Below are 18,647 nucleotides of genomic sequence, written 5' to 3' on the forward strand. Positions count from 1 at the left end.
TAGGAAGAATTAACATCATTAAAATGTCCAGACTACCCAAAGCAATCTATAGATTCAGTGCAATTCCTATCAAGATTCCAATGATGTGCCCTGGCTGGTGTAGCTCAGTGGATTGAGTGCGGGTCTGTGAAGCAAAGGGTCGCTGGTTCGATTCCCAGTCAGGGCACATGCCTGGGTTTCAGGCCAGGTCCTCAGTAGGGGACACATGAGAGGCACCCACACACTGATGTTTCTCCCCTACTCTTTCTTCTTCCCCTTCCCTCTCTCTAAAAATAAATAAAATCTTTTCCAAAAGATTCCAATTATGTATTTCACAGACCTAGAACAAATATTTCAAAAATTTATATGGATCCACAGATGCCCTGTATAGCTACAGCATTCCTGAGAAAGAAGAGCAATGTTGGAGGAATCATGCTACCTATACCAAACTATACTGTAAGGCCATAGTAATCAAAACAGCATGGTACTGCAATAAGAACAGAGACGCGGATCAGTGGAACAGAATAGAAAGCCCAGATATAAACCCACACCATTATAATTAATTATCTAATATTTGACAGAGGAAGCAAGCACATATAATGGGCTAAAGATATTCTATTCAATAAATGGTACTGGGAAAATTGGACAGATACATGCAGAAAATGAAGCTAGACCACCTTCTTACACCACACACAAGAATAAATTCAAAATGGATCAAGGACTTATATGTTAGATTTGAAAACATAAAAATCATAGAAGAAAACATAGGCAGCAACATCTCAGGGATTGCTCATAGCAATACTTTATTTGATATATCTTCCCAGGTGACAGAAACAAAAGAAAAAATAAACAAATGGGACTACATTAAACTAAAAAGTTTTTGCACAGCAAAGAAAACCATCAACATAATAAAAACACAGAATGGGAGAACATATTTGTTGATATATCTAGTAGTTTCCAAATTTTTGGAAATCAACCCCTGTATTGTTTTTGGAAATAAAGAATTTACAAAACTCAACACCAAAAAAACAAACAGCCCATGTTAAAAACGGGCAAAGGATCTGAATAGACACTTCTTCAAAGAGGACATACAGATGGCCAATAGACATAAGAAAAGGTGTTCAACGTCCCTTAATCGTCAGAGAAAGGCAAATTCAAATCACAATGAGGTATCATCTCACACCTGTCAGAATAGCTATCATCAATAAATCAACAAACAACAATTGCTGGCAGGGATGTGGAGAAAGGGGAATCCTTTTGCACTGGGAATGTTGCACTGGGAATGCAGTTGGTAGAAACGCAGTTGGTAGAAATGCAGATTGGTGCAGTCACTGTGGAAAGTTTATGGAGATACCTCAAAAAATTAAAAAAGCATCTGCCTTTAGACCCAGCTTCCCACCTCTGGGAATATGTCTGAAGGAAACCAAAACACTAATTTGAAAGAACATAAGCACCCCTATGTTCAACACAGCATTATTTACAATCACCAAGATATGGAAGCTGCCCAAGTGTCCATATCAGTAGATGAGTGGATAAAACAACTATTGGACATTTAAACATGGAATACTACTTGGCTGTAGAAAAGAAGAAAGTTTTACTGTCTTCAACAATATGGATGGACCTGGGGAGTATTAATGCTAAGTGAAATAAGCCAGTCAGAGAAAGACAAATACCACATGGTTTCACTCATATGTGGAACCTAATGAACAAACTAAATTAACAAAGAAAATGGGATAGACTCATAGGTGGAGAGCAGGATGACTTCCAGTTGGGTGGAGGTGAGGGGGTGTAGAAATGGAGCAAAAAGGAAAAAGGACTCATGGACATGGACTACATTGTGGTGATTACTGCATGGGGGTTGTATAACAGGGATATAAATGGTTACAGAAAAAATACAATGAAGTTAAATTCAAAAAATAAAAATCACAATTATTAATTGCATGCATTGCTTTTGTAATTTAAAATTGTTGTTTTCTATTCCCAATTAGACTCTTAAAATTACATGTTGGCTATTTCTTCTGTATTGTTTTAGTGTATTCTTTAAGTTTGTTCTTAAAATTATTAAGTTCTTCATAAGATTTATTGTTTAGTTGGTTGAAAATACTTGTAAGATTGGGGTGATGATGTAGATTTACCTTTGGGTAGTTATTTATTTCAGATTTTACCCCATGATTAGCTTCTGGCTAGTAGTGACTAATTGGTTTTACTTCACTAAATGCTCATTTTCTTTCCCATTAGGTCTTTTCTTAGATCTTTCAGCCAAATGTGATTAATTTGATACCCTAATATAGAACTGTGACATTTGGATTATTTTGCTGATGATATCCCTGAGATTGCAGAAAGGATATGTTAGAACCTCATTTAAAGTTCAAAGCTTTCTAAGAAAATGCTTTAGTGCTTTTCCATCCCAATTCTATGTTTTTTTCCTGCTTGTTTAAATTATAGGTGATTCCCAAAATTTCCTCCAACTTGTTTTCTTCTTTACATCACCAGATTCATCGTGGGTTTCATCTCTGAGAAGCATTGAATAACAACTTTCTTATGGCTTAATGAAACAAAATGGAATCTGTGCTTGTACCAAAACTCCAGTATGTAAAGTGACAAACAGCAAAAATCCTTTCTTCCTGAAATTCTTCCCAAAGTGGTTTTGGGTGGAGTAAGAAGTACTGACTCTTCTCTCCTGTGTTTAGCTGTTAAGTTGGAGGAGACTCCAGGTCTGGCTAACTCAACTCTAAGTTGTTTCCATGAAGCTCTTTATAGACAGCAGAGGTAAGCTGGGTCCAGTGAAGAGGTCCCCTTTCATCAGCAAATGTGTCACAGCAGTGATCTGTCTGCTGTCTCCATATTCTCAGCTCTCTGAGATCTATGCCTACTTAACTAGGAATGTTCTATAAAGGTCACTGAAGGCCTTGAGACTGACATTTTTAGTCATTCTCCTACTTCACCTTTCTGCAGAATTTGACCTTGTGACTCCCCTCTGCTTTGTGAAACATCTTTCTCCTCTTAGCCTAGGTAACCTAATCCTTTTTGGACACTCCCCCTCCCATGTGTGAGTCATTTGTTCAGTTTCTTTCTCTAGCTGAATGCACTCTTACCAAGGTATTGTGCACATTCACCAAGTTTACTAGTTTGCCAGGGATTGTGAATAAAAAGGGGCGCTGTAATAAATCTAACTGAAAGTAACCTCACAGGGTGATCTGGTAAAAAGTTCCTAACTGGGCCAGTCCCAGGCATATAACTTCTTTAGTAAAAGGTAAATCTTTGCCTTAAGCAAGCCTTGTCCATTGGTTTTGTACATTCAGGTTAACACACTGTTGAAATGCCTCTTTTTCAGACCCCTCAGAAGGTAACCACCCTCAAAGGAGCACATACTCTTATTAACTATCCTGTAATCCAATCTCTGCTTTGCTTTTTCTCACCTTCATGTAATCTTCCTTATGCTCCCTCCTTAATTCAAAATGCATAAAAGAAACTGAAAAACTGTCACTCTTCAAAGCATTTGAGATCTTGCTTCCCAACAATTGTCAGTATGGCTCAAATAAACTCCCATAAAAATGAGCTTCACGTTTGGACATTTTTACATTGATAGGATGTAGTAATGATGTACCACAAACTGACTGGCTTAAACAACAAAAATTTATTGTCTCACAGTTCTAGAAGCCAGAGGTCCAAAATGAAGATATCAGCCATACTGATTCTTTCCGAGGTCCATGAGGGAAGGATCTCTCCCAGGCCTCTTTCCTTGGTAGGTAGATGGCCATCTTTGCTATGGCTGTTCATATCATCTTCCCTCTATGTGTGTTTCTGCACCCAAATTTCTTCTTCTTTATCAGCATATCTGTCATCTTAGATTAGGGCCCACATGGATGATTTCATTTTAACTTGATTATCTCCAAACATGATCACATCCTGATGTATGGGGTTAGGACTGCAACATACAAACTTTGAGAGGACACAGCTCAATCCCTAACACCGAGTCCCTAGAGTCACTTTTCCTGTTGTATCTCATGTGCTCAATGTAGAAGTTTAGTAAATGTGCTTGGTCTTTCCATAGATACATCCTCCTCTTTCTTGCATCTTTCTCCTGCTTTGCTCTAATCTCTGTAGGCCCTCCTTGGTGCCTGTTTCAGACTCTTCATCCTCTTCTACCTCCTTAAATTTCAAAGTTTTACCAGTTTCATCCTTGGCTTCTTCTCCCTCCCCCATATCTCCCTAGTGATCTCACCCACAACAAGAACTGCAACAATCAGCCATACTTATGCTGAAGACTCTTAATGTCTACTCCAGCCCATAACTTTTTCTTGAGCTTTATGCCTGTGTAGTTACTTGTCTACTTGCACATCTCCATTCAGCTGCTCCACAGGGTCTCAAATGAAGCCTGTTAGAAATTAAACTCAACTTCTTCCCTCTTTTTCCCCAGCCCAAACCCAATCTACTTCCTATATACTCCCAGTTTTATGAAGGACTCCACTATGTGCTTAGACCTCTCCTTCCAAGCTCTACACTCGCCAAGACCCAAATCCTGTCAATTCTAGTCTTAAAAATTTCCTAAATGCATCCTTGCCTCTCTGACCCCACCATAACTGCCCTGGTTTCATACCCTTAACACCTTTTCTTGAATTATTATAATGATTCTCTAAATGATCTTGTCACCCCAGATCATTTCTGTGCTCTGCTGCCAGAGGAATTTTTAAAGCAAATTTTATCATTATTTTGCTTGTTTATGACTTGTCATATTTAGGCTGTGACTTTAGGATAATCACAACTGGATGCCTGGGCTCTGGAGGCTCTTTGTCCTGGACCCTCCCAGTCTCCCCCTCATTCTTTTTTATTACTATCGGTCAGGCATCTTCTTGCAGCTATAGTTGCAATTCCCCCATGCACCCTACTTGTCTATTTAATCACCCAGACCTTGGGTCTTTAAACCATGTTGACCCACCATGAAGGCCACAGATGGTGGTCTGTAAAAGTATCTGCATCGTCTCCTCTCCTGCACTAGCCTCTGCTCCAGGCTTTTTCTCTGTGCCTAACCTGGCTCTTAGCTTCCTTAGCCTCACCCTCTTCTCCAGCACTTGGTTTCCTACTGTAATCAGAAGTATCTGACCTTGTCAGAGAAAGGCAAATACCATACAATTTCACTCAGATGTGGAATCTAATGAACAAACTTAACAAAAAAGGAAAATGGGGACAGAGAGCTAGTTGGTGGGGGCAGGGGTGCTTTAGGGGGTGGAGGGATTGAACAAAAAGGAATAAGTACTCATGGACATGGACAACAGTGTAGTGACTGCTGGAGGTGGGGGGGTATAACAGGACTAAAAGATAATATGAAAAATATACACGATTAAACAAATAAATAAAAAGAAGTGGTAGGCCTTGTACTTGGGCTCTGCCTATTTCAGGTTAGCTCCCCTTGGAGCCCAGTCTGGGGTCATCCTGACAGGCTCAGAGGGTATCAAGTACCTGCTTGAAGAAAGACCTTCCTGAATTCTAGTCCTAATATTGCCATCAAGTAGTTGTGTAATCTTGGACAAATCATTTTTATTCTATTTCTTAATCTTAACAGTAACAGTAGTAAAAACATTAATAATAATTACTTAGTAGTTATCAGAACAAAGCTCTAAGCACTTTACATGGATTAACTCATTAAAACCTCACAACCACCTTATTGACAAGTCACAATTATCCCCATTATGCAGATAACAAACTGAGGATTACAATCATTAAGCAGCTTGGCCAAGGTCATATCGCTAGAAGGTGGGAGAAGCTGAGATTCAAACCCCAGCACTCAGGTTCCAAAGTGTAACCACTTAACCACTATACTGTTCTTCTTCCCAACGTGTCACTCACTGTAGGGCCATGCCATTGTATCCATAAAATAAGGAAATGAGAGCTCTGGTCTCTTTCACATAGATCGTTCTATGAAAACAATCCTATTAAGATCTAGTGAATTATGGGTACGGTAGGTATTTTTGAAGAGGAGTCAAGAGACAAAAAGTTAAACACAAAGTGCCAAAGCCCTAACAATGACATTTCACAAATCATGATTTATTGGTTTCTGTTTTTTTAGGTATCTAATTTTCTTTTTCTGCCTACAGATGTAATCCAAGTTTAAAAGCACAAAGTAGAGAATAGAAATCACCAACATATCCGATTAACATTGTGTGCATACAAGTATCATGTATAAAAATAATAGAACTGTACATTGTGCTTTTTTGTTCTTAATCTAAACATATTAAAAATTGTTCTACAGTAGCATTTTTAATGATTGTGAGGTATTCCATTATAGATGTTCCCTAATTAACCAGTTACCTATCTTTAGAAACTTAAGTTGTTTCCAAGATTTTCCCTATTAGAAACAAGGGCAAGAAAAATATCCACATCACTAAAACTTGACAAACATATATGATTGTGTCCTTACAGGAAATTCCTAGAAGTTGAACTGCTTGGTTAAAGTAAACACATTTTAAGGGATTTTGAAATGTGTCACCAGATTATCGTCCAGAAAGACTGTATTACCATCTTCCGATAATAAGGGTATAACTGTTCCTCTCCCCTTAGAAACAAGTAGAATTTTTGCTTGCTTGCTTTTTAAACAAGATGTTTGCCACTTCGATAAAAGAAAATACTATTTCACTATTTTAATTTGCATTTCTTTATTTCAGATAAGACTGAACATTATTTATTGGCTATTTATATTGTAAAATTCCTGTTGATAATCTCATTCAACAAAGAGAATGTAGAATCTATACAATGTTCACACGTGTGTAATATTTCAGAATTCCACTGGAGGGAAAAGAAATCTTTACTTGCAAATTAAATTCTAATTTTCAAAATAAAAGCAGCAAAGCTGTTTCCCAAACCGGTTAGCACTGGGTAGATGAGAGTTACTTAGATTTCAAATAACAATAATAGGTAATTACCACAGCTGCCATGATCCAAGAGAAGTGTAGCTGTGACCCCTCCCTCATTAAGTCATTGACACAGGGACCTTCCAGGGCATGGAGAAACTCTGTGGTGTGGAACCAAGTGGCAAGAAAGATTTTTAGCTGGATTCCTTAAGAGCAGTGTGACCTTTAGCCTCTTCAGCCACAGTTACCTCATTCATAAAGCACAGTGATGATATTATCTGCCTGAGAGTCATTGTGAAGATTAAAATTCAGTGAGACAACAGTAATAAAGTACACAGCACACCACGCATGCTCAATACCCAGTAGCTAATTGAATTACTCTATTTTTTTCCACCACCTCACCCTACTCAGAATCTCCCAAGGCCTATTGATGACTCATTATCTATGTTCTGTATTTTCTATTTATATTCTTCTTCCTCTCCCTTTTCCTTGGCCTGTCCCTTTCTACCTTCTCTTTCTTTTTACCCCATCCCTGGACCAAATTGATCTTGGTAGACACAAAATTTCTCCCAATTATTTCCCATCTTTATGTAGCTATTTTAATATTTCGTGATTCTTAAAATCAACAACTGCGATGTTCAAATATTTGAAAAGAATTTACAAAATTAAAATTAAGAACTTAAAAAAACCAACAAGCAATACAATTTTGGGCAGCTCAATAATTCTCTCCTTCAAGTGGCAGTCAAATGTCTTTCATAGAAATTTTTTAAAAAGCTTCCCTGCCTTGGAGCTATGTAATCAACTACAACAGATGTTCCAAGAAGGGGAAAATGGCTTTGGGACTTCAGCTAGTGCTTTCTAGAATAGACCATTCTTTCTCCCCAGTGCTTATAGTTTTGGCTTCTGTATAAATATGTCCTTAATACATATTAGCATTCTTGGGCAGGAAGGACAGAAGACAGCACCCATCCTAAACCTCAGCCTGTCACTGAGGTCACTTAATTCAAAATTGCCTTTCAAAGAAAAATAAGAATGTTTACTCACCATCCAAGATCCATCCTGTCTCTGTCCACCGTTTGGCTAATGTCTAGGAATGACCCCACTTGTCTCTGTCTGTGCTAGTCCAAGTTACAGTGGAAGGAGAAGCAATCCCTTCCACCCTATGAAAGCTTTCCTTCTCAATAACTATATATACCCTGTAGTTTTCTTTAACAAAAGCTGTTCCTCTTTTCTCTTTTGTCAGAGTTAGCTGACTCTTGTGGAAAAAAATTTAACCTCTTCCTCACATTTGAATTCATTGAGCTAGGTCTACCCATGTGTGATTTAAAAAATAATTCAGTGGCTTACTTCCAAACAAAACATTAAGATGAAGTGGACTGAAAATCATTCCTCTTGAGCCATGGCTGGTGTGGCTCAGTGGATTGAGTGCTGGCCTGCAAATCAAAGGGTGGCTGGTTTGATTCCCTGTCAGGGCACATGCATGGGGTGTGGGCCGAGTCTCCAAGTCGGGGGTACATGAGAGGCAACCATGCATTGATGTTTCTCTCCCTCTCTTTCTCCCTCCCTTCACCTCTGTAAAAATAAATAAAGAAAAATCTCTAAAGAAAAATCCTCCCTCTTGAAATTCCCTAAAAAAAACAACAAACAACTAGAAAGTAAGATAGTTAAAAAGAGGAGGGGGGAATCTCTGCATCTATAAGATAGAATAAAACAACATTCTGTAGATTTGGCATTCTGTAGATTTGGGTAAGACAATAAGAAGTGTGACTTATTATGTATGTGGAATGAGAGCCAGTATCTTCCCCCTGTTGATGTCCACCCCAAGACAATGGAGGATTTTAATGAACTCCAGGGATACTGGGGTGTCCTCCTATGAGAGCTGCACAATCAAGGATGGCAAACAAAAGCCACTGCTTTTATGATTTCATTCCTACTATAACCAGAGACCAAATGTCAAACAGATTATTTTTGCCTGGGGGAAAAAAAAACAGTATCCCCAAACTAAGAGATGTGTTTATAAAGAAACATAAAAGCCATGAAGCAGAAACTATTACCAAAAGAAGTCACACATAAACTAAAACAAGCACTATTAGGAAACTCAAAGAGTTTAGATTATCAAAAACTTTGAGAAGGTAAATTTTTATTCAGGTAAATATTGCAAACATTTTAAATTCCAAAGACAAAAAAGCTAAAAACAAAATTAAAAAGTAGAATGACTGCATAGAAAAATCAACCAGCTTGGCCTCTTACTTACCCCTAAATAACAAAAGACTAGCAAACAACATCTATAAAATTTTGAGGAAGAATTCTCTACCCAAATAAGATCCCAGTTGAGAATAAAGTCAATACAATTTAGTTCACAACAAATACTCTCAATATCTATGAAGGCTATCACTTTTCATTACTTTTTTCCCCCAAATCTTCAAGAGTCATAGTTATTATTCTTTCCACTTAATTCTGGGGTAGTTTTGTTAATTTAAAAATAAGTCCCCCCTATGAAACTGGAGAGTATTATGCTAAGTAAAACAAGTCGGGCAGTGAAAGAGAAATACCATATGATCTCACCTATAAGTGGAACCTCATCTACAAAACAATCAAGTGAGTGAAAATAGAACCAGAGACATGGAAATACAGAACAAACTGAGAGTAACAAGATGGCGGGCATGAGGGGTACAACAGGGGAAAGAAGGGGAAGATGAGTCAAGTCAAGGAACATGTATAAAGGACCCATGGACAAAGACAATGGGTCCAGGGAAGACTGAATGTGTAAGGTGGGGGGAATGGGCAGGGGAGATCAATGGGGGCAAAATGGGGACAACTGTAAATAAACAATTAAAAAAAGTATAAGAAGTGGAGAAGCCAAATAAGTTTTATGTGTTGCCTATGGACATGAACTATAGTAGAGGATCGCTGGAGGGAAGGGGTGTACAGCAGTGAGGACGGCAAAGGGGAAAAAACTAGGACAACTGTAATAGCATAATCAATAAAATATACTAAAAATCTCCGCAAATAAAAATAAATAAATAAATAAATAAATAAAGTCCTTCCTTAACTAAGCATTTTAAGAACTTATCAGTAAATTTTATAATTGAGCTTTTTCATGATCTATTTCACTTTTACATATAAGACAATAGAGTTATTGTTTTCTTTAGTTATCTTTTAATTAGCACACTTACATCCAAAATGGATTTTACTTTCTTTTATTTATTCCATTTAATTTATTCCATCTTCATTTTTGTACATATCCAATTTTCTTACCTATTTCACATTCTTTCTGCCTGAAGTTTTTTTGTTTGTTTGTTTGTTTGTTTGTACATTTCTTTCAAAGTATGTGTACTGGCTATGAATTTCCTAAGTATTTGTCTGAAAAAGTATTTCTCTACTATTTATGAAGAATATTTTGGCTGAGCACAGAACATGGGTTGACAGTTTTCTATTTTTCAGTACTTTAAATATGTAACTACACTGTCTTTTTACTTGCCTGGTTTCTGGGGGGGTGGGAAGTTTCTGTAATTTATGTTTTTGCCCTTCTGCAGGTAATTTTTTTCTCTGTGTATTTTCAAAATTTTCTGTTATTTTATTGTTTTTAAACAATTTATTTGAGCTTCCAGTTGATATATTCTATTTTATTTACATTGCAATAGGAATTTCTTAAGGGACTGTTAAGCAAATATTTTAAATTAAATTTATTGGGGTGACATTGGTTAATAAGATCATATAGGTTTCAAGTGTACATTTCTTTCTTGTTTTTAGCAGTTTGAATATTGGTATGGACTGAATTATGTTCCCACAAAGTTCATATGTTGAAGTCCTAATCCCAAGTAACTCACAATGTGACTGTATTTGTAGATACAGTCTTTAAGGAGGTGGTTAAATTACAATGAGGGTTGCCCTGGCTGATATAGCTCAGTGGCTTGAGCGCGGGCCTGCGAACCACACGATCGCAGTTCGATTCCCAGTCAGGGCACATGCGTGGGTTGCAAGCCAGTTCCCATCAGGGGACCCATGAGAGGCAACCATACATTGATACTTCTCTCCTTCTCTCCTTCCCTTCCCCTCTAAAGATAAATAAATAAAATCTTTTTAAAAATTCTTTTAAAAAATTACAATGAGGGTTAAGGTGGCTCTTAATCCAATATGACAGATACCATTATAAAAAGAGAAAAAGACATCATGGATGACATCCATGGATAGAGAGATGAACATATGAAGAGAAAGCAAGAGGGCAGCCATCTGCAATTGGAGAGGAGATGCCTCAGAGAAAGGCACCCCTGCTAGCACCTTGATCTTTAACTTGCAGCCTTCAGAATTGACATACATGTCTGTTGTTTAAGACACCCAGTCTACAATATTTTGTTATGGTAGCTTTAGCAACCTAATACAAATATGATATGCCTAGGGCTGGGGTTATTGTTTTGTTTTATTTTTGTTATTTATCCTTCATGGTATTTTCTGAGCTTCTTAGATCTGTGGGGTTTTTTATTATTATTAAATATTTTTTAATTTTATTGTTGTCAAGTACAGTTTTCTGTCTTTTCCCCTCACCCCTCCACACCACCCCAAACATCCCACCTCTCTCCCCTGTTTCTACCCCTTCTTGTCATTGTCCATGTGTTCCTTCACTCTTTCCCCCTATTATCCTCTCCCCTCTGGTCACTGTCAGTTTGTTTTTATACTGTCACTGTCTTTTGTTATATTTTGCTTGCTTGTTTTTGTTGATTAGGTTCTAATTAAAGGTGAGATCATATGGTATTTGTCCCTCACTGCCTGGCTTATTTTACTTAGCATAATGCTTTCCAGTTCCATCCATGCTATCGCAGAGGGTAGGAGCTCCTTCTTTCTTTCTCCTGCGTAGAATTCCATTTTGTAAATACACATGATTTTTTATCCATTCATATACTGATGGGCACTTAGGTTGTTTCCAGCACTTGGCTATTGTAAATTGTGCTGCTGTGAACATTGGGGTGCATAGGTTCTTTTGGATTGGTGTTTCAGGGTTCTTAGGATATAATCCTAGCAGTGGAATTGCCAGGTCAAAAAGCAGTTACATGTTTAGTTTTCTGAGGAAATTCCCTACTGTTTTCCATAGTAGGTACATCAGTCTGCATTCCAACAAACAGTGTACTAGGGTTCCCTTTTCTCCACGACTTCTCCAACACTTGATATTTGTTGTTTTGTTTATGATGGCCATTCTGATCAGTGTGAAGTGGTATCGCACTGTGGTTTTAATTTGCATCTCTCTGATGGCTAGCAATACTGAGTATATTTTCATATGTTTCTGGACCCTCTGTATGTCCTCCTTGGACAAGTATCTGTTTAACTCCTTTGTCCATTTTTTAATTGGGTTGCTTCTCTTCTTAGAGTGGAGTTGTGTGAGTTCTTTATATATTTTGGAGATTAAACCCTTGTCTGAGGTATCATTGGCAAATACATTTTCCTATACAGTTGGTTCTTTATTCATTTTAACGCTGTTTTTTTTAGAATGCAGAAGCTTTCTATTTTGATGAGATCACATTTGTTTATTCTTTCCTTTATGTCCCTTGCTCTAGGGAACATATCAATGAAAATATTGCTATGGGGAATATCTGAGATTTTCCTATGTTCTCCAGAAGGACTTTCATGGTATTGCAAGTTATATTTAAGTCTTTTATCCACCTTGAATTTATTTTTGTGTATGGTGTAAGTTGGTGCTCAAGTTTCATTTTTTTCCATGTAGCTGTCCAGACCTCGCAACACCATTTGTTGAAGAAACTGTTTTTGCTCCATTTTATGCTTCTTCCCCCTTTGTCAAATATTAATTGACTGTAGAGACTTCAGTTTATTTCTGGGCTCTCTATTCTGTTCCATTGGTCCATATATCCGTTCTTATGTTAGTACCAGGCTGTTTTGATTACAGTGGCCTTGTAATACAATTTGGTATCAGGTATTTTGATCCCTCCTACTTTGCTCTTCTTTCTAAAAATTGCAGCAGCTATTCAGGGTTGTTTATGGTTCCATATAAATTTGTGAAATGTTTGGTCAATGTCTGTGAAATATGCCATTAGTACTTTCATAGATACTGCATGAATCTATAAATTGCTTTGGGTAGTGTGGACATTTTAATTATGTTAATTCTTCCAATCCATGAACGCAATATATGTTTCTATTTGTCCATATCTTCCTTAATTTCTTTTTTCAGTGTTGTGTAGTTTTCTCATTACAGGTCTTTTACTTACTTGGTTAGCTTTATTCCTAGGTATTTTATTTATTTATTTTTGTTGTTGCTATATTAAATGGGATTTTTTTCCTGATTTCTGTTTTTGCTGTTTCATTGTTGGTATGCAAAAATACCTTTGATTTCTGAATATTGACTTTGTATCTCACAATTTTGCCAAATTCATTTATTAGGTGAACCAGTTATTTGGTGGAGTCTGTAATATTTTCTACATATCCTATCATGTCATCTGCAAACAGTTACAGTTTTGTTTCTTTGTTTCCAATTTGGATGTCTTTTATTTCCTTTTCATGTGTGATTGCTGTGGCTAGGACTTCCAATACTATGTTGAATACAAGTGGTGAAAGTGGAAAACCTTGTCTTGTACCTGAGCTTAGTGGGAAAGATTTTAGTTTTTGCTCATTGAGTATGATATTGTCTGTAGGTCTTTAATATATGGCCTTTATTAGGTTGAGGAATACTCCCTCTATTCCCACATTACTGAGTGTTTTAATTAATCACAAATGGGTGCTATATCTTATCAGATGCTTTTTCTGCACCTATTGATATGACCATATGATTTTTGTCTTTGCTTTTGTTTTTGTGATGTATCATGTTTATTGATTTGTGAATATTGTACCATCCTTGCATCCCTGAGATAAATCTTACTTGGTCATGATGTATGATCTTTTTAATGTATTACTGGATGTGGTTTGACAATATTTTGCTAGGATTTTAGCATCTGTGTTCATCAGTGACATTGGTCTGAAGTTTTTTTCTTTGTTGTGTCTTTATCTGGTATTGGGATTAGGATGATGCCAGCTTCATAAAAAGAGTTTGGGAGTCTTTCTTCCATCATTTTGGATTTTTTTGAATAGTCTGTGAAAGATAGGGTTTAACTCTTCCTTAAATGCTTTGTAGAATTCTCCTATGAAACCATCTGGTCCAGGGCTTTTGTGTGTTTGGAGTTTTTTCATCAGTGCTTCAATTTTGTCAGCTGTTATTGATCCATTCAGGCTTCCTGTTTCTTCTTCATTCAGTTTTGGAAGATTATATTTTTCTAGAAATTTGTCCATTTCACTAGGTTTTCAAATTTCTTGGCATATAGTTCTTCATAGTACTTTCTCAACAATCCTTTGTATTTCTGTGGTATCAGTTGTAATCTCTCCTCTTTCATTTCTGATTGTGTTTATTTGGGTCCTCTCTCTTTGTTTCTTAATGAGTCTGCTTAAAGGCTTCTTGATTTTGTTTATCTTTTCAAAGAACCAGCTCCTGGAGCCCCGGAAATAAACCCAACTCTCTACAGTCAATTAATATTTGACAAAGGGGGCAGTAACATAAAATGGAGTAAAGATAGCCTTTTCAACAAATGATGTTGGGAGAACTGGACAGCTACATGCAAAAAAATGAAACTCCAGTACCAACTTACACCATACATCAAAATTAATTCAAAGTGGATAAAAGACTTAAATATAAGCCGTGAAACCATTAAAGCCCTAGAGGAGAACATTGGCAGGAAAATCTCAGATATTCCACGCAGCAAGATTTTTACTGATACATCCCTTAGAACAAGGGTCATAAAGAAAAGAAACAAATGGGATCTCATCAAAATTAAAAGCTTCTGCATGGCTAAGGAAAACAGTATCAAGATAAAAGAGAAGCAACAGTTTGAGAAAACATATTTGCCAATGATACCTCAGACAAAGGTTTAATCTCCAAAATATACAAAGAACTCACTCGACTCCACTCAAACAAGATGAGCAACCCAATTAAAAACTGAGCAAAGGACTTGAACAGACATTTCTCCAAGGAGGACATACAGAGGATCCAGAGACACGTGAACAAATGCTCGATATCGCTATCAGAGAGATGCAAATTAAAACCACAATGAGATACCACTTTACACCAGTCAGAATGGCTATCATAAACAAAGAAACAAACAAGTGCTGGAGAGGTTGGGGGAAAAAGGGGACCCTAGTTCACTGTTGGTGGGATTGCAGACTGGTACAACCACTATGGAAAACAGTATGGAATTTTCTAAGAAAACTAAAAATGAACGTGCCTTTTGACCCAGCAATTCCACTATTAGGAGTATATCCTAAGAACCCTGAAACACCAATCCAAAAGAACCTATGCACCCCGATGTTCATAGCAGCACAATTCACAATAGCCAAGAGTTGGAAGCAACCTAGATGCCCATCGGTAGGTAAATGACTGGATCAAAAAGCTATGGTACATTCACACAATGGAATTCTACACTGCAGAAAGGAAGAAGGAACTCTTACCCTTTGCAACATCATGGATGGAACTGGAAAGCATTATGCTGAGTGAAATAAGCCAGGTGGTGAAAGACAAATACCATTTGATCTCACCGTTAACAGGAATCTAAACAACAAAGCAAACAAGCAAGCAAAATATGATCAAAGACACTGAAATACAGAACAGGCTGACAGGGACCAGAGGGGAGAGGGGAGAGAATCACAGGGGAAAAGGGGAAGGACTCACATGAACAAGAATAAAGGACACATGGACAATAACTAAGGTGGGGGGCGGAAATGGGAGGGAGGTGGGGAGCACTGAGGGGGAGGGCAGGGCTGGGAATATAAGACAGAAAACTACTTGAACAAGAATTACATAAAAAAGAAAAGAAAAAGAAAAAAAAGAACCAGCTCCTGGATCTATTGATCCTTAGAATTGTGGTTTTGGTCTCTATGTCATTTAATTCTGCTCTGATCTTAGTTATTTCCTTCCTTCTACTTGCTCTGGGCTGTCTTTGTTGTTGTTTCTTGAGTTCTTATAGGCATAAGGTAAGGTTGTTTGTTTGAAATGTTTCTATCTTTTTTAGGTAGGCCTGTATTGCTATGAACTTCCCTCTCAAAACTCCCTTCACTGTGTCCCATAAGTTTTGGATTATTGTAAGTTCATTTTCATTTGTTTCCAGAAACTTTTTTATTTCTTCCTTAATTTTATTCTTGACCCATTCATTATTTAATAGCATGCTATTCAATCTCCATGAGTTTGAGTGTTTTTGAATTTGTTCCTTGAGGTTAGTTTCTAGTTTCAGTCCCTTGTGGTCAGAGAAAATGCTTGATATGATTTCAATTTTCTTGAATTTGTTGAGGCCTGTTTTGTGTCCTATCATGTGGTCTATCTTTGAAAATGTTTCACATGCATTTGAAAAGAATATGTATTTTACTTCTTTGGGGTAAAAGGGTCCATATATATATGTGTGTGTATACATATATATGTGTGTATATATGTATATATATGTATATATATGTATATATATATGTATATACATCTATGTATGTATATATGTATATATCCATCTATATATGTATATATGTATATAGATGTATATATGTATATACATGTATATATATGTATATATGTATATATATGTATATATAGATATATATATGATATAACTGATATATATATATATATATATATATATATATATATATATCAGTTAAATCCATTTGATGTAGGACATTGTTCATTGCTGCAGTATCTTTGTTGATACTTTGGAAGATCTATCCATTTTTGACAGTGGGGTATTGAAATCCCCTGGTATAATTGTGTTGCCATCAATATCTTTTTTGAAGTCCTCCAAGATTTTCTTTATGTATTTGGGTGCTCCCATGTTGGGTGCATATGTATTTACAATGTTTATGTCTTCTTGATGAATTCTCCCCTTGAGTATTATGAAGCGACTTTCTGGGTCTCTTTTTATGGCCCTTGTTTTGAAGTCTATTTTGTCTGATACAAGTATTGCTACCCTGGCTTTTTTTTTCCTGTCTATTTTCTTAGAAAATTTTTTCCAGCCCTTCACTTTCAGTCTGTGTAGGTATTTTGTTCTGAGGTAGGTCTCTTATAGGCAGCATATATGTGGGTCATGATTCCTTATCCATTCAGCTATTCTATGTTGCCTTTTGATCTCATTACTTGGAATATTCCTTGCCATTGTCTTCTGGGTTGGAGCGTTTTCATTGAGAAGTCAGCTGCTAGTCTTTGGGGGCTTTCTTGTAGTTACTTCCTGTTTCTCCCTTGCTGCCTTTAAGATTCTCTCTTTGTCTTGGAATTTTGCCATTTTAATTATGATGTATCTTGAAGTGGGCCTCTTTGGGTTCCTCTTGATTGGGACTCTCTGTGTTTCCTGGATTTGTGTGACTTTTTTTCTCTCATCAAATTAGGAAGTTTTTCATCATTACTTTATCAAAAAGGTTTTCTATCCCTTGCTCTTCTTCTTCTATTTCTGGTATCCCTATTATACAGATACTGTTTCACTCATGTTGTCTTGGAGCTCCCTTACCACCTCTTCATTCTTTCTGAGACTCTTTTACTTTCCTTGCTCTTTATGGGTGTTTTTTTCTACCTTGTCCTCCATCTCACTGATTTGATCCTCTGCTTCATCTAGGTAGCTTGCAGTTCCTTCTAGTGTGCTTTTTATTTCTGAGATTTTTTTCTTCATTTCTTCCTGGGTTTTGTTTATAGTTTCTATTTCCTTTTTCATGCTGATATAGTTTTCACTCAGTTCCTTGTAGTTGTCTGTGAGTTCCTTGAGCATCTTTATAACCAGTATTTTGAATTCTGTATCTAATAGTTTGCTTACCTTCATTTCATTTAGCTCTTTTAGTGAGGAGTCTACCATTTCTTTTGATTGAATGTTCTTTGTCTCCCCACTTTAGGTGACTCTATTTGTTTGTTTCTGCACTTCCTGATGTTTCACTTTGCTAGCTGTCTTTGTAGGGTAAACTCCTATGGCATGAATTTTATGGGGTTTAATGGTGTGGCCCCTTTGATTTCCTTGTCTGGATGCTCTAGGTTTGTCCTTTCTTCTGTTTGTGTGGACTCTTTTGTTATACTTGAATTTTTACCTTTTGGTGGGTCCTTCGCTCGAGGTTTCTCTCCTCTGGCAGGTATACTGATGTTTGCAGCTCCCATCTATTCTTGTATGTAATCAGTGGCAGTGGGTAGGCAAAATGGATCAGGACAGCATGAGAGTATTTTATGGAATTTAAAGTACCAGCAAGTAGAAAAGAGATAAGAGATTCGTTGGGTAAGTATAGCATTAACTGTGATATTTCACCCAGCAGGCCATTTTTTATAAAATGTGAATGATAAGACTCTTGTTAGAGGGGAGGAGGATTGTGAGCTGAATCCAGAAAACAGAGCACTTGCACAAGGTTAGATAATATGTAGTGAGAGTAAAGGATAAAAAGTAGGTGTAGTGTAAGAGAGAACAGAGTTAACCACAATAATAATGCTCAGGGATAAAGTCAAGTGGGCTAAAATCAGGGGGATTGCTGTGTAGTATGTTACTGTGTAATTGTATGGAAGAAAAATTATTTATAATAGTACTGGAACAACAATAATATGACAAGAAATATATGATTTGGATAACCAGAATAGAAAGTACATGATCAAGAGTAGTGTGTAACTGGAACATGAGTGAAGTGAAAGAAGGAAAATTAAGATACAATAAAGAGAGAATAAGGAAAACCAGCCAAACAGTACAATTAAACAGAGAAATAAAATGAGGAAAACTAAATATAAGGAAGATAAATAAAAAAACTAGTAAAATAAAGGTGGTAAAAATAATGAAAAAATGATACTAATACACA

The 18,647-nt window shown here is 36.7% G+C and overlaps 1 protein-coding gene across 1 annotated transcript in view; it reads right to left on the reverse strand.

Moving 5' to 3' along the window:
- CD86 (CD86 molecule) overlaps window positions 1–8,008 on the reverse strand; it is a 63,304-nt gene extending 55,296 nt beyond the window's left edge. The window contains exon 1 of the mRNA XM_037051499.1: window positions 7,872–8,008. Coding sequence (XP_036907394.1) covers window positions 7,872–7,885 — 14 coding nt within the window. The 5' untranslated portion in view covers window positions 7,886–8,008. The remainder of the gene's footprint in view (window positions 1–7,871) is intronic.
- Window positions 8,009–18,647: the final 10,639 nt, after the last annotated feature.

The sequence above is a fragment of the Sturnira hondurensis genome, unplaced genomic scaffold (genome assembly GCF_014824575.4).
Source record: "Sturnira hondurensis isolate 20B ecotype Veracruz unplaced genomic scaffold, ASM1482457v3 Scaffold0007222, whole genome shotgun sequence".
NCBI classification, from domain to species: Eukaryota; Metazoa; Chordata; class Mammalia; order Chiroptera; family Phyllostomidae; genus Sturnira; species Sturnira hondurensis.